Source organism: Juglans microcarpa x Juglans regia, chromosome 6S, assembly GCF_004785595.1.
Source record: "Juglans microcarpa x Juglans regia isolate MS1-56 chromosome 6S, Jm3101_v1.0, whole genome shotgun sequence".
In the NCBI taxonomy this organism is placed as follows: domain Eukaryota; kingdom Viridiplantae; phylum Streptophyta; class Magnoliopsida; order Fagales; family Juglandaceae; genus Juglans; species Juglans microcarpa x Juglans regia.
The window spans coordinates 14,471,341-14,486,937 of record NC_054605.1 but is presented as its reverse complement, the minus strand read 5'-3'; the positions used below and the strand labels follow the sequence as shown (position 1 = coordinate 14,486,937).

At 38.0% G+C, this 15,597-nt stretch overlaps 2 protein-coding genes across 2 annotated transcripts; both read right to left on the bottom strand.

The window, feature by feature from the left end:
* Positions 1–218: 218 nt before the first annotated feature.
* LOC121237001 (zinc finger CCCH domain-containing protein 19-like) lies at positions 219–2,573 on the bottom strand (the record flags this gene model as incomplete). Its single annotated transcript, XM_041133553.1, has 2 exons — positions 219–682; positions 2,292–2,573. Coding segments are annotated over 2 exons (408 nt in total), but the record flags the coding sequence as incomplete, so codon positions are not given.
* An 8,689-nt stretch (positions 2,574–11,262) lies between these two features.
* LOC121237000 (ABC transporter G family member 14) lies at positions 11,263–14,569 on the bottom strand. Its single transcript, XM_041133552.1, has 5 exons — positions 14,251–14,569; positions 13,229–14,018; positions 12,705–12,881; positions 12,336–12,526; positions 11,263–12,141 (listed from the first exon to the last, which is right to left on the bottom strand). The coding sequence occupies exons 1-5, from the start codon at positions 14,398–14,400 to the stop codon at positions 11,491–11,493; spliced, it is 1,959 nt and encodes a 652-aa protein (XP_040989486.1). The 5' UTR covers positions 14,401–14,569; the 3' UTR covers positions 11,263–11,490.
* Between the last annotated feature and the right edge of the window lie 1,028 nt (positions 14,570–15,597).

Genomic DNA, 15,597 nt, shown 5'->3' with positions numbered 1-15,597 from the left:
GACTGCAATATAATCCCTTAGATGCATTGCATCTCTTCTATGTTGTCAACAGCAGATCTCAGGAAAGATTTTGAGATTCTGGAGCAAGATAAATTGTAAAATATCAGACCAAATAAAACAAGACACAAACGGAACGTCCAAGGTTTGGCATCTGGCATCTGCGTCCTATCGATTATGATTTAACATGGTGTGACAAGCCAATCCAGCATAGAACAATATCAATCGAAAAAGACTAGAGAAGCACACATATAATTCCGATAATTCATAGAACTTTTATGGCTAACCCAACCAAAATGAGTGCCTTAACCCACCACCATTGTGAGCCCCAGATTTCATCTCACATAAGACCTATCACACATTTTCGACATCATTTCCCCAGAGATAAGTCAAACTGGATTCACTAAATTATGCCCTAAATCTAGGATTACGGGTTCAAACATAAAAACACAAAAGGTTAGCAAAATAGAAAGGGAAAAAGTTAAAAAGGATCTTTCAGCTACGCTACCGAAAATACAGAGAGCATCACAGGCAACAAAGGTTCACAAAAGCCCAAACATCAACCAGACTTCACAAAATGGATGGACAGCAACTTGGTGACTTCTTGAAACCCGACTGCATCTTTCCCGGGAAAAATGGACTTTAGCTTCTCATCACAGAAAATTTCCCTCTTATTGGCAGGATTCTGCAAAATGTCAAAGCTTGTCATGCACCAGAAATTAAACAGACAGCAAGAATTAGTAACAAGAAGAGAATAGAAATAGGTGGTGGGTATGCAACAGTTCGTGTTCTCAATTGTATGTACTTGGGCTATGCCTAGTTCTTGATTTAATAAAACTTTCTTTTTACTTGTAAAAAAAAAAGGCATGCAACACTTCAAAGACTCCTCTGATCACAACAGGAACTATTAGAAAATGGTTCATCACTATGTTGCCTCCCTCTGCTCTCACAAAAAATAAAATAAAATTACATGTGCAGAGAAATGAAGGCATATTTTTTTGCACCCTGAGGAAGGTTGTGAATCATCCCAATGTTTTCCTACCCACTGATAGCATGTATGAGGTGAGGCCATCAAGTTCACTGTGTTGGCTGGGCATATTTATCTTATCAAATTATGTTCTACTATTTATGTACATTATCTCAAACTTTATATTATAACTATTTTTTTTTTTTATTGGCACCAAGTGTCCAAGAACAGCATCCCGGCTAATCCTGGGGGTGCACAGACCCTCGGATAATTCAAGAGAAAAATTTCCCAGTCCAATGGCCCCTAGAGATTGTTTGCACTCACGGGGATTTGAACTTTAGACCTAGGAGGAGCATACTCCCAAGCCCAAGGCCTTTACCACTTGAGCTAACCCCTAGGGATTATAATATTATAACTATGATTCCTTGATTCATAAGACAGTTTCTATATTGTTTTCGATGGCATGGAACCTTAACAAGGTAAGGACCATTTGGACCCACCCCTGTAGAGTAAAACATGAACATGACCCTGCTGGCCAGGACCACATCTAGGATAATCTAGGGAACTCCCAGTACAAAATCAAACCAAGGTTTATTGACTTTATAGCTCATCCCAAGCCCGTTCTTTGATCATTAAGCTGCACCTTGCCAAGTCATGGATTCATAAAGCAATTTCTTTCTTTCTTTCACCATTATGTTCTTAACGGGGAAGAAGGTGCCATTTGAAGAGTAGGAGGAAAATCATTAATGGGGGGCATTTGCTCATGTTAATACATTTCATTCTCATTACAACTTATTTGGTCCATTGAGTTAGTTGCATAAGATCCAAACAAGTCACTATTTTTTCTAAATATCTGTGCGAGAATGAGAAAATCCAGAATTTTAAACAACCAACCTCATTTTTGTACTTCAAAAATATATCACGGTAATGACTCCACAACAACATGGTGAGAAAATGTAATTGTTTAAGTCGCATTGATGGGTGAGAATGCCCAGCACAAGGACTTATCATTAGAGACTAAAATACAAAGTTATTGCCTAGGTTCAATGCAAAGCAATATCTGTACAGAATGAGATAATGGTAACATAAATTCAAAATAACCAGGTTAAACTAAAACCACAGCACTGTACTAAAGGGGAAAAAACAGCGGTTAATCGATACATACTTAAATTTGATACTCAACAGCCTCAAAATAATGCGCACATAGATATCATCGAAAGCATTCAAATTGCTGATCATCAAAAGTTTCTACTTACTCATTTAAATCCAAACCACAAGGCGGAGAGAGAGAGAGAGAGAGAGAGAGAGAGAGAGAGAGAGAGAGAACCTGGAGGTTGTGGAGCTTAACGTATTCCCAGACCTTCTTGATGGCGAGGGGCGGGAGGACTCGGTGGCACCGCCGAGGAATTTTCCAAGTAGAGGAGAGATCGGAACCATCTTCTGTAGGCCCATGTTCGCGGGACCGGTCGTCGTCGTCGTCGTCGTCGCTGTGGGCGACTTCTTCGGTTTTACAGTTGAGGTCGAAGCCGTCTTCGCAGGCGCCATAAGCGCCTTTGTTCCCCCAAAAACTGTTCTCAAACGCGATGCTGCGAATGATGCCATCGAAGCCTCACAGTCACTGCACCGCTTTTCTAAAACCCTAAAGAGAGAGAGACGCAGAGAGGGAGACAGGAGGACAGCGGAGCTTCTAGTTGTATTAAAAAGAGTCAAAGGACCCATCTAGTGGGCCTGTCTCAACTCTCAAGGGCTCGATTAAAGTTGGATTCCCAATTGCCTACGATTTGAATTTTGGGCTCACATTTAATATATTTCTTTTAGGAAGATGATCAACATAATTGTTCGGATATTTTAAATTTTTTTATTTAATAATTAAAATAGTAATTATTAATTTTTTTTATATTTTTAAAAAATATTTAAATAAAATAAAATATACTAAGTACACACAATACATTTTTCACCATTGTCTTTTTTTTTTTAAATTTAATTTAATTTTATTTATTGTCTAACTCTCTAAAAAGGTGCGTTGATAGTTAAAGACGGTACAACAGGTTAAACATATTTTTCAAAGAATAAATCTTTACATCAGCCTACTGTTGGTTGCAGCCGCAACACACTTGACGTGTGGACAAGCTGATGTGCTACACTAGACTGATGTGCTGTGTAGAGGAAAAGTTGATGTGCTACAGTGGACTGATGTGTTGTGTAGAAGAAAAAAAAATGGAGGAAAAAAAAAACCAAAAAGCTAACTCAGGTGTGCTACGGCTGATGTGTTACAGTGGGCTACTCTATAGCTTTACTCTTTTTCAAATATGTGATGCATGTTATATCACCGTTGATTGGTCGATGCTAACCATCGATCAATTCAACATGGCAATGCCATATCAATCTGAATAGTAAAACTTAAAATTTTGTTATTTATCATTACACACATCACATACTATATTTTTATTTTTATTTTTAGTTTTTAGTTTTATTCATACTAAACTAATTGAGTTCTTTTACTTATCATCAGTATACCACATACTTGCTAAGGAAAAAAAAATTATGTGTAGTGTGTGGTGTAAAGAATAAAGATAAAGAATAGAATTTTTCACTTTTTAATGTTGGTGTGTTAAGTGTATAATAGATAGATTTACCTATAATTTTTCATTATTAAGAATAGTGTTAGCCTCGTTTGGATGTTGAGATGAGAAATATGTGAATAATAGTAAAATAGTTTATGAATAGTAGTAAAATTATTTGAGTTAAAATGTTTTATGATATTTTGGAAAATGATAGAAAAAATTTGAATAAAAATATTATAAAGTTAAAATATTGTTAGAATATAATTTTTAATATTATTTTTGAAAAAGTTAAATTATTTTTTGTGTTTTGTTTGAAAATTATGAGAAAGTTATAATGATTAGTTGAAAAAGTTAAGATCTAAAATTGAAAAATATCTGTGTTTGAATGGTGTTGGGATGTTAAGATGAGATCATCTAATTATCCAAATGGGGCCTTAGGGAAATTCATACTCTCAATTTCTCTAAATCCCAATAATTATTTTTCAAATGTCGTGGTAGGCATCTTGGTACATTGCATTTAATCACTCTAAAATAAATATTTGACATACTAAATAAGAAAAATACTAAAATCATAAATACTTGTGTTTTTAAGTGATAAAATGTTGATGTGATAAATCCATATCATTAAATTTAAAGAGAATGCATGTCATTTAAAGAAATTCATTTGATAAATTACTCTAGGAAATTTAAAAGATTACAATCCAATTTGCTATGGATCCTTTTTACATGAGTTTGTGATTCATTATTGTTATTAATAGGGAGTTAACTACTTATAAAGAACAATAACTCATTGTGGTCTAATTGATACAATATATTCTTTTCGGATGAAATGCTTTGTATTTTTATCGGTTGCAATTGTTATCAAATAAATATGAAATGTTCAATTGTTTATGTGATCTCATGAAATAAAACACTTGTGGGAGTATATAAACATATAAAATAAGAAACATTACTGTTGGAGAAATGAGAAGGAAGATAATTTATATAGTCTTAGAATGTACAAGTATCTCGTAGTCCCTTTAAAAAAGAGCAGAGTATACATGAGACCTAAGAAAAAACCTAATGTTTGTGATGGACTTCATTCTTTTTACAGGGACTGTCTGAAGCTTGCATATCCTAAGACGCGATTGGATTATAAGATTCAACTATTCAAATTTGGAAAAATCTAATTGTAAGCGATTCTGCGCACTAATACGCGCACATATTCAATATGATTGGTCAGAAAGTAGATTTTATTGAAAACAATGCTAATTTGAATTTAGAATATAAAGGCAACAACATTAGTACGCAGATTAGTACACAAACTTGCTTGTACATAGCAAAACTCTTCAAATCCAAGTAGGAAATGCTATAATTGCTTCATACTTCTTTGAGGTATTGTTTCTTGCTTTCCCTTTCCCATTGTCCATTTGTCATTGTTTGTTATCCCTATACTAAACTGCGCGAGAGTTTTACGCGGACACATTAAATGTTGTAGGACCAACATGATGAGTCTATTTTTTTTAAAGTTGAACCGCTCAATTTTGAATTATGAAATTTATTACCATTGGAATATAAATTGATATGGTTATTTATATTCTCAGAATAGAAAATATAGTATGTCATAAGGATTATGCACTTGATGTCATGTTTTTTAGAGGGAAAACACAAAAGGATTAGAAGGATTGGAGCATGAAAATAACTATAGCATATAGCACTGTACATGACAATTGTGAGCTAACTTGGTGCACTAATCACTCTTGTATACTTTGTTTTATTTTATTAATGAAGACTCTCCTAGATAAATTGAGAAGCTCTAGCTCTGTGTGTCTCCATTATGGTCAAAAGTGTTATGAAAAATCGATGACAATAATAAAAGTAAACTAGAAAATAAGCAATCAATCACACAACACAAATTTTACGTGATTTAACAACTTGGTTATGTCCACAAAGCTATAAAGAATTTTATTAATACGAGGAATTACAATGTACAGTGTTTGTGGCAATTATTGTGCTCAATGTACGGCTACAATATCAAAAAATATATATATATAGGTTTACACGGCGGAAAACCCTAATCTTTCAAAATTTGCAATATTCGCTTGAGCGGCTCACGAGCTAACTCTCTGTCTGAACTCTGCTCGAGCGACCTGTCGAGCGAGTAACGAAAAAACTCTTTGTACCGCATCTGCTCGAGCCATCTGTCAAGCGGCTCACAAGCAAACACTCGATAACATTTCTGCTCGAGCAGCCTAAATGCTCCACTCAAGCGGACTGAGCCAGGCTCCACAATACTCAACAATTCTCACACTTGGAGACTCGTATAGCCACAACATCACCCTCTGCCTCAAAGAACATGATATCATCCACATCTGCAACTCATTGCCCCTGTCTTCATGCTAGAAGACCGACTGAAGTTGCACACAACTTCAATTTCTCAAGTGTAATACCCTTTGTCAATATATCAGCAGGGTTCTTGCTTCTACAAATTTTCTCAATCATCAACCAACCATTATCAAATAATGATCGAATGAAATGTACTTGATCTGAATGTGCTTAGTCCTAGAATGAAATGCCGAATAAGGAATATGACACTCTGAATATCGTTGTAGAGAGTGCCATTCTGATTCTTCTTACCCAACTCTTTTAAGAAGCATTGTAACTAAAACATCTCCTTTAAAGCTTTTGACATAGCAACATACTCAACTTCTATAGCAGACAAAAAAACTATTTTTTGCAAATTAAAACCCCAAGACATGGCAGTACCACCCAAAGTGTATACAAAACATGTGGTACTCTTTCTACTATCAATGTCTCTAGCCAAATCAGCATCAACATAGTCCTGCACCTCTAAGCTCTCTCCAGAGAAGCACAAACACGTTTCTGAGGAGCTTTTTAGTCTTTAGATACCTCAAAATCCACTTCACAACCTCCCAATGTTGTTTTCCTGAGTTACTCATATATCTGCTCACAACTTCCACTATATGGACAATATCTAGTCTTGTGCAAACCATACATAGGTGAACCAATAGCTGAGGCATAAGTAACCTTATTCATGTAGTCATGTTCCTGTTTTGACTTGGGTGACTGATCCTTGCTAAGTCTGAAGTGACTGCCCAAGGATGTGCCAACTGGTTTGGCATTGTCTATATTGAACCTGCTAAGTACCTTTTTCACATACTCAGCCTATGAGAGTCTCAACGTGCCCTTGACTCTGTCTCTGACAATTCTTATGCCAAAGATTTGTTTTACAACTCTCAAATCCTTCATTGCAAAGTGTTTTGACATCTTCTTCTTGAGATTATTGATCTCATCAATGCTGGACCCTGCAATGAACATATCATTCACATACAATAGTAAAATAATATAAGAATTGTTAAAGTGTCTAACATAGCAACAATGGTATGCCTGACATTTGATGTACCTTGAACTGCACATGAAACTGTCAAACTTATTGTACCACTGTTTAGGAGCTTGTTTCAGGCCATACAAGCTCTTTTTCAATTTACAAACTAGACTCTCTTTTCCCTATACTACAAACCACTCAAGTTGATGCATATAGATGTCTTCTTCGAGGTCTCCATGAAGGAAAGTTGTTTTCACATCTTAACTGCTCAAGATACAAATCTTTAGTAGCAACCATTGTCAGTACTAACCTAATGGTTGTGATCTTCACCACGAGAGAAAAGATCTCAAAATAGTCAATACCTTTTTTTCTGCTGAAAGCCTTTTACAACAAGTCTGACCTTGTACCTTTTTCTGCCATAATGCTCAAGTTTCACCCGGTATACCCAGTTGTTGTGTAATGCCTTCTTCTCTAATGGATGTTTTGTCAACTCTTATGTTTGATTCCCTAACAATGAATCTATCTTATCCTTCATAATTATTTCTCACTTATTTGAATTTCCATCTTACAAGGTTTCCTCATAGCTCTGTGATTCCTCACCATCTATCAACAAAATATAATTCAAAGTGGGTGAGAAATGTTGTAGGGGTTGAATGGTCCCGACAGACTTGTGAACTGCAACTGTAGGTGTGGATGGCTCTGGATCTAACTGTGGAATAATAGGAATGGGTGCACTGGGCCCACTTTCTCTGTCACTAACATCCCTGCACTGCACTGTGACCTCTGGTAGGTCCTCCAAGCTTACAAACTCAGACTCCTGAAGAAATGTATCAACAACTGTACTGGACGTGTCCTTGTACATAACTTTCTCATTCAATACCACATTCCTACTTCTTATTATATTCCGACCTTACTCATCCCAGAAACGATAGTCAAATGCCTCCACTCCATAGCCAATAAAATAACATTTCTTTGACTTTACCTTCAGTTTGCTACGAGCATCAGAATCAACATGAACATGAGAAAGACAACTAAAAGTTTTGAGATAAGAAAATTTGACATCTTTTATGCTCCAAACCTCCTCAGGCAGTCCACAATCTAACAGAATTGATGGCTCTTGATTTATCAAGTAGACAGTAGGGCTGACTGAGTCTGTCCAGAATGTAGGTGATAGTCTAGCATGCAGTCTCATGCTTCTAGCATGCTCATTAATGATTTTTTTTCATACGTTCAGCAACATCATTTTGCTGTGGTGTCCTAGGAATGATCTTCTCCATTCTAATACCGTGAGCTGCACAGTACTCCTTGAATCCTCCATTAATGTATTCACCACCATTGTCAGATCTCAAGCATTTTAGTTTTAAGTTTGTCTCTATCTTTTTTAAGACTTTTTACTTTTTGAACACATCAAATACATCAGATTTATGCTTTAAAAAATAAACTCATACCTTTCTATTGTGGTAATCAATGAACATGACATAGTTCCAAGAACCTCCAAGAGACGACACTGGAGAAGGTCCCGACACGTCTGTGTGCACAAGCTCTAGCTTTCTTGTTTTCAGTGTTCTGTCACTTTTCAAGAAACTGACATTTTTTTACTTCCATAGTATAGAGTTCTCACACATGCTGAGATTAACTGACTTCAGTTATGATAGCTTGCTTTTAGACAGTAGTTATTTCATATCCTTCTTACTCATATGGCCAAGCCTACAGTGCTACAACTTTGCGGTGCTTTCTGCAACGGTAGTAGCAATAGTGTCACTCAAACTAGTCGTCATGTACAAAGTGTCGGTTTTCTTACCTCGAGCTAGTACCATTGCCCCTCTTGTAACCTTCCAGATGCTATCTGAGAACACCACTGAATGACCACAATCATCAAGCTGTCATATAAAGATGAGGTTTTTCTTTAACTCAGGAATGTGTCTGACCTTTTGCAAGGTCCACTTGTTCATGTTAGAGAGTGCATTGTCAACGTCTTCCATTCCCACCACGTTCAGTGTCTCTCCATTGGCTAAGTACACCTTCCCAAAGTCACCAGCAACATAGTTCTGCATTATCTCTCGATGGGAAGATGTGTGAAAGGAAGTACCTGAATCCAATATCCAGTCATCAACTAGACTGTGAACTACAAGTAGTTGTGCATCTTGTACTTCTTTGGCTACTACGTTAGCACTATCATTCTCCGTTTTCTTCGAATTTTTGTAATTATTCTTTATGTGACTAGTCTTGCCACAGTTCTAGCAAGTTACCTGCTGCCCAGGCTTTGACTTGTTGCCCCCGTTCTTTGATTTTAATCTGCCTCTGTTTGAGTTTTTATCTTGTGATCTCCCCCGAGAATCAATATTTAGTTTTGAACTCGAACTCGAGGTCTTGCCTGAATCCCTTCTGCGCACCTCCTCAACCAAAATCAAATCACGATTGTCATCATATTTCAATTTTGTTTTTCCAACATAATTACTGACAACCATTCTCATGTCTTCCCAACTATTTGGCAGTGAAACCAACAATATCAAAGCACGTATCTCATAATCAAACTCAATTTCAACAGAAGACAATTGATTTGTGATAGTATTGAACTCATTCAAATGCTGTGCAATAGACATACTTTCTGCCATCTTCAAATTAAATAACTTCTTCATTAAGTGTACCTTGTTATTCGCAGACGGCTTTTAATACATACCTGACAAAGCCGCCATGAAATCTGCAATAGTCTTCTCCTTGATGACGTTGTGTGCAATGGATCTCGACAGTGTTAGCCGAATAACTCCTAGAACCTGTTGATCTAACAGGTTCCAATCAGCATCTTCTATGTTGTCTGGCTTTTTCCTCAACAATGGAAGATGAAGTCTCTTCCCATAGAGGTAGTCCTCTATCTACTTTCTCCACTATCCAAAATCTGTGCCATCGAACTTCTCAATCCCAGATACCTTCACTTCTTCACCAACCATCGTTTTTCCTCAAACTCGAACCTTGACTTTTGATACCAATTTTTGTTAAAAAGCGATGAAAATAATGAAAGTAAACTAGAAAATAAGCAATCAATCACACGACACAATTTTTACGTCCATAGAGCTGCAGATGATTTAATTAACATGAGGAATCACAAGGTACATTGTTTGAGGCGATTACTGTGTTCAATGTACAACCACAGTATAAAAAATACATATATATAGGTTTACACGGCGGAAAATCTTAATTTCTCAAAATCTGCAAAATTCACTCAAGCGGCGTGTCGAGCGTGTGTCGAGCGAACATTCTGCTGGCCGTTTGCTTGAGCCATCTGTCAAGTGGCTCACGAGCAAACTCTTTGTCTAAACTCCGCTCGAGCGACCTGTCAAGCAAGTAACGAGCGAACTCTCTATATCAGATCCGCTCGAGCCATCTGTCGAGCGACTCACAAGCGAACTCTCTGTAATACTATGCTTGAGCAGACTGAGCCAGGCTCCACAATACTCAACAAAAAGCTCTTTGTTAATGTTTGAATAAGAGGACTTCACATGCTTCATTTCTCCTGGTTTAATCATTTCAAGGCATGGCCTACTTTTTAATACTTGAATATAAGCCACAAATTGTATAAATGAAAGTCCATATTCTTGTCCTTTTCCATCATTCCAGGTGAAACATCTTGGCGTGGATTGTGCTTTGTGCTCAAGTAGGAAATGACGAGGATATTTTGGTTCTCACTTCTTCTTTGCATGGGCGGGGCCTCCACACAACTTTCAGTGACCTTTTGTGTGTCCCACATACGGGTCATCCTCTCACATTGCTCTGCTTCGCTTTTAGAATTCCTGTGACTGCACGCGGACGGATGATTGTTGGAAGTTTGAACTATGATGGAGAGAATTAAATGATTTTTGACAGTCTATTCTTCCAAGGTCTAAGGAAACGGGATTAGATCAAAACTTGATTAAGCTCCATATTTTCAAGGATATACCCTGTTCTCGGGCCCGGAACCCGGATGAACAGTTCTACAACTAAATCTTTCACACCATTAAAAGGATAGAGAATAACAAAACAACATAACAGAAAGTGACAAATAGAGCTTTCATTTTGGCCTGTTTCAATCCTTTCTCATCTGTCACCATAAGCTGTTACCTAAATTATTCATTCCTTCTCTCTCTCTCTCTCTCTCTCTCTCTCTCTCTCTCTCCGCTGATGCACTGGCAGGAATCTATTGAAGAAAGCCTCACAAATATTTAGAATTGACTTCCACAACAGAGTACTGAGCTCCAATGTCCGGATGTCATCCTTCAACCTTTCCTGAACATTTGAATGCATATGCTACATTGTTCATTTCCTTTCTTTTTCATAAGAAAACATCTCTTCAAATTCTTGCCCCAATTTGAAAGCCTCAAATGAGAGACAGATACAAACATAGAATAGGTCATCCAGTATATATTGCCGCCCCCTTTCATATATAGCATACTCATTTTATTTGGGAATATTTTATTCTTAAACTAAAGCTTCTAAGTTAGTATCCGTCTAAATTATCATAAAAGATGGCTAATACACCCGAATCCAAAATGTCACAACATGATCATCCATCTAACAAATTATTCTTCAGTTGATGAAGAAGAAGAAGAAGAAGAAAACTCTTGGAACTCTCTTGTTGGGTGGAATAGAACCTCTGCTGAAATTTACCTGAGCTGCACTCTATGCAGTGCTAGATAAGCAACAAGTCGATAACCCACCAACATCAAGCCCATGATGGCCACGTCTACCCATAAATGGTTCAGATCCATTGATTTGACAGCAGGGAAATCTCCAACTCGACACAGCACTCCTTTTGAGCACTCATAATAATCGTCCTCTTTGTATTGAACTCCAAGAAGCAACTTGTAACAGTAGTAGCTATAGCTTAAGTACTTTAGCCAGACAATGAATGGAGGAATCTGTTGAATATAGTATCCTCCTGCTATGAGGAAAACAAGGGTTGTAACAGAAGCTAAAGTAGTGGCCTGTTTTACGTCCATGAGAATTGCACCAATGGCTAAGCCAAGACTTTGGGAAACAAGGACACTGTAGAGAACAATAAGCAGGGAAAGGATGAAAGTCACAGCATTGGGTTTAAGCCCACCCATCCAATAGATAATGAACACAAAGGCAGTTGGGAGTGCAAGCTCCAGTGGCAGGTCTCCAACTGTTCTGGCTAGGAAGTAGGAAGAAAGTCGGTACATTCCAGATGATCTTTCCTTAATCAACATTCTTCTTTCTTGCGGAAATGTGAAAACTGCATTGTAGAGAGGGTAGAAACCCCAGAACACAGAGAAGAAGAAGAGCAAGGCTATCTGCACAAAGAATGCAAAACCTTTGTTTAGCACCTATTAGAAGATAATTAACGATACAAATTATTTCAATATCATAATAACTTATCTACTTGGTCATTCATTCAAGTAGTGGGTGGATGTGTAAAACCACTTAAAAGATATCGCATCAACAAGCGTGACCGAAAACTGATATTGATATAACACATATGTCTTACTCGGTCTTCAATATGAGATGTCGGTGTGTGCAACCATAGGAGTCCACCAAGTACTGCGACACTTAAAACTTGGAAAATCCTTAGCCTGTTGAAGGCTTCAAACCTCCGCTCTCTGAGCCCCCTCTGAAGCAGCACCCTGAACTGATGCCACCAGCTTGTACACCATTGCTCTGATGATTTTATCTCACGTCCTGCGCATTACTCAGTAGTCAATACTTCACATCAGCAGTCTGAAACTAAAAGTACCAGAAGAAAAGAAAAGAATGAACATTTGGACGCAACTGGGGAGGGAGCTATTTTGCTCCTGCATGAGGTTGAGTTTACGATAAATTAATAACTGCAGCAATAAGAGGAAGAGAGAAGATTTACTTTTACAACCATCTTTTGTACGATTGAAGTTGTTGACATCGGAACTGCAAAGCTCAGCTTTCAACCTCGTAGAAATGTTCTTGTCGTAGGCTGAAATCAGAGCTTCCTTAACCAACTTCTGTTCTTGTTCCATGTTGTCGACTTGCTCAGTTGGTTGCTTGGAATCAGGAGCAATTCCTGCAATTTTTAAAATTTCCCGCAATTGTCATGCATACATTAATTTTCCTGTTCTGATTATTTCAAAGACAAGACAGAAGAAGCTGCAGCCGTGATATATCCTAAACTACAAGCTAATTGTGTTATATTCGTTAAACAGTCAAACTTTTAGCTCCACTATCAGCAGTCCACGTTATATCTCCATCTCCGTGGAAAGATGCTAAAGAGAAGAAAAAAATTCTGGACATGGAACAAAAAGCAGCTACCCCTGTTCCCCGCATAGATCTCACAAGCATTTTTTTTTTTAATGGAAGGAAAGAGAGCCCCTTTAACAAAAGCTAGATTCTTTGAAAAGAAGATGGAATTACCATTAGCAAGATCAAGCAAGAGATCAGCTGGATTGACAGTCATGGATGTGGAAAACCCAATTGAGGAAAAGTATTCTAATGCTGCAGAAGCAGAGCCATAATAGATGGGGCATCCCTCGGAGAGCAAGATCACCTTGTCGAACATGTGGTAAATCCTGCTGGAGGGCTGGTGAATGGTGGTGACCACGGTTCTGCCGCCCCCGGCGAGCCGTTTGATTGTGGTCAGGATCCTTTGAGCCGTGGTCGAGTCCAAACCTGATGTTGGCTCATCTAGCAGAAGTAAGCTTGGATTGATTAGCATTTCCTGACCAATACTCACCCTCTTCTTTTCTCCCCCTGATATCCCTCTAAAGAGTGGCCCCCCAATCATGCTGTTGCGGCACTTAGTCAATCCCAGCTCAGTGATCACTCGCTCCACATGCTGTTCTTTCTCATCCCGAGCCAAGCTGCTGGGTAGCCTTAAGAGTGCGGTGAAAAGAAGAGTTTCGGCAACAGTCAGGTGTGGGTATAAAACATCGTCTTGAGAAACAAACCCAGTTCTTCTTTTAATGGTACCAGAAAAAGGCTGACCATTGTATGTGATCTTTCCGGACAGCTTGCCATTTAGACGGCCTCCAAGAGCAGTAAGAAGGGTAGTTTTGCCACTTCCGGATGGCCCTAACATCGCTAGGATCTCTCCTGGGGAAACCAAACCTGTTAAGCCATTCAATATGGTTTTTTCTCTGCTGGTCCATGTCCCATACCATAATCCTTTCTGCTCCAGTTTTACTTTGTACACCACCTCTTCAAACTGTGCTAAGAAACATAGAAGAAATCAGAACTTTAGCACAAAGGTTCTACTTCATTATATTGAATGGATGTCGATCATTATGCCGAAAATACTAACTAAGGTAATTCATCATGAATCTTGACAAAACAACTACCACTACTACTACTACTAATACTTCCATTTTATAAGCAAGCACAAGATATATGTTCTTGCTTTGGAGAAAGAGAGGACTAGAAGGAAAGAGATAAATGACCTTTATAGTTATAGGATACAAGGAGAGTTGATAAACAGATTGAGAATTGGCTCCTACAGGGTAAGCAAGGACAGCCGTGTTCTGGGGCCCAGACATCTCAGGCAGATCGTCCACAGTGTTGCTGCCACAATATTCTGACTTCGGCTCCATTCAGTTGAGGCAGCAAGGCAAGGCTAAAAACTTTGGTGTTGCAGCGTTTTTGTGGTGATGGCAGTGGCAGTGGCAGTGGCAGTGGCAGTGGGAATGACGAATGGTGAGAAGAGAGAAGTTAAGGAGTTCCTTTTAACTTGAGTTCAGAAAGTGAACTGGAGAGCACATAATATATAGAGATATGCATAAACGAGGAAGTCCCCTGTTTGCCAAGGCTCCATGGTGGGTCCCCGCATTTTCTCTTGAAAGTTGAAATTATTCTGAGACTTAAGTCTCAGTCATTGTTCATAGAAATCTCCTCCTGAGTGTCCCTTTATTGGCATCTCTCTCTCTCTCTCTCTCTCTCTCTCTCTCTATGGGGTCATCTTCCTAGGGTGACCATGGGTGCATAGATGTTCATGCAAGAGCGAATGTCGGATTATGACAGTTGAAAATGAGAGATGCTACTGATTAAAGCCATAATGCAGGGGTGCACTAAACAGATCACAAAGCAAATGGAATACTGGAGTGCCAAATATACGAATGCTCATCATTTTTTTAAACAATTTCTTGGAACACAATCTGTACACATTATTATGTGCATCTGAAAGTCTATCTAGTGAACAAGTTTGAACTTTTTTAGTCTTTTTGTACATGCATACCACTACTCAATATGTTACTGTATTGCTAAAACTTCAAACTTTTCCCTTTATTTTACTTCTGTTCTTTTTAATATATCCTTCTTGTTATACACCGGAAAGCTCAGGAAAAGTTGGGCTAAAAGCATAGAGAAGGTGCATTGCACATGACTCTTTTCAAGAATTCCATATATATTCATGTCATAAGATAATAGTCCGAACTCAATATCTATATGCCTGTCTCTGTGGTTTTTAAACTCTTGATCTGTTCAACAACTTTAGAGCCAAATCCGAATAATATGATTGTGTAATTTGCCAAAGAGGTGAATTTGCAGAATCTCCAAAACCAAAGGTTTACAAACTAAGATATCAAAAGACTAATCATGTTCTGGCTCTGAACCTACTCGCCTATGACTTCGTCTCTCAGAAAATCCGCACAGTGGTTCAAAGTACCAATACCCATGTAGAAGGGGGTACAAAATAATTTTTTCAACTAAAAATTATTTATTTGTTTATTTTCACACCCTTCTAGCTAGTGTGCTTTTAAGTTGGCTAAAATGCAATTGACATACTGGACCTG

Coding starts and splice junctions, on each gene's coding strand:
- LOC121237000 (XM_041133552.1), bottom strand. CDS start 14,400: ATGGAGCCGAAGTCAGAATATTGTGGCAGCAACACTGTGGACGATCTG. Junction 14,019..14,250: donor TGTATCCTATAACTATAAAG/GTCATTTATCTC, acceptor TTCTTAGCACAG/TTTGAAGAGGTGGTGTACAA. Junction 12,882..13,228: donor CTTGCTTGATCTTGCTAATG/GTAATTCCATCT, acceptor TAAAAATTGCAG/GAATTGCTCCTGATTCCAAG.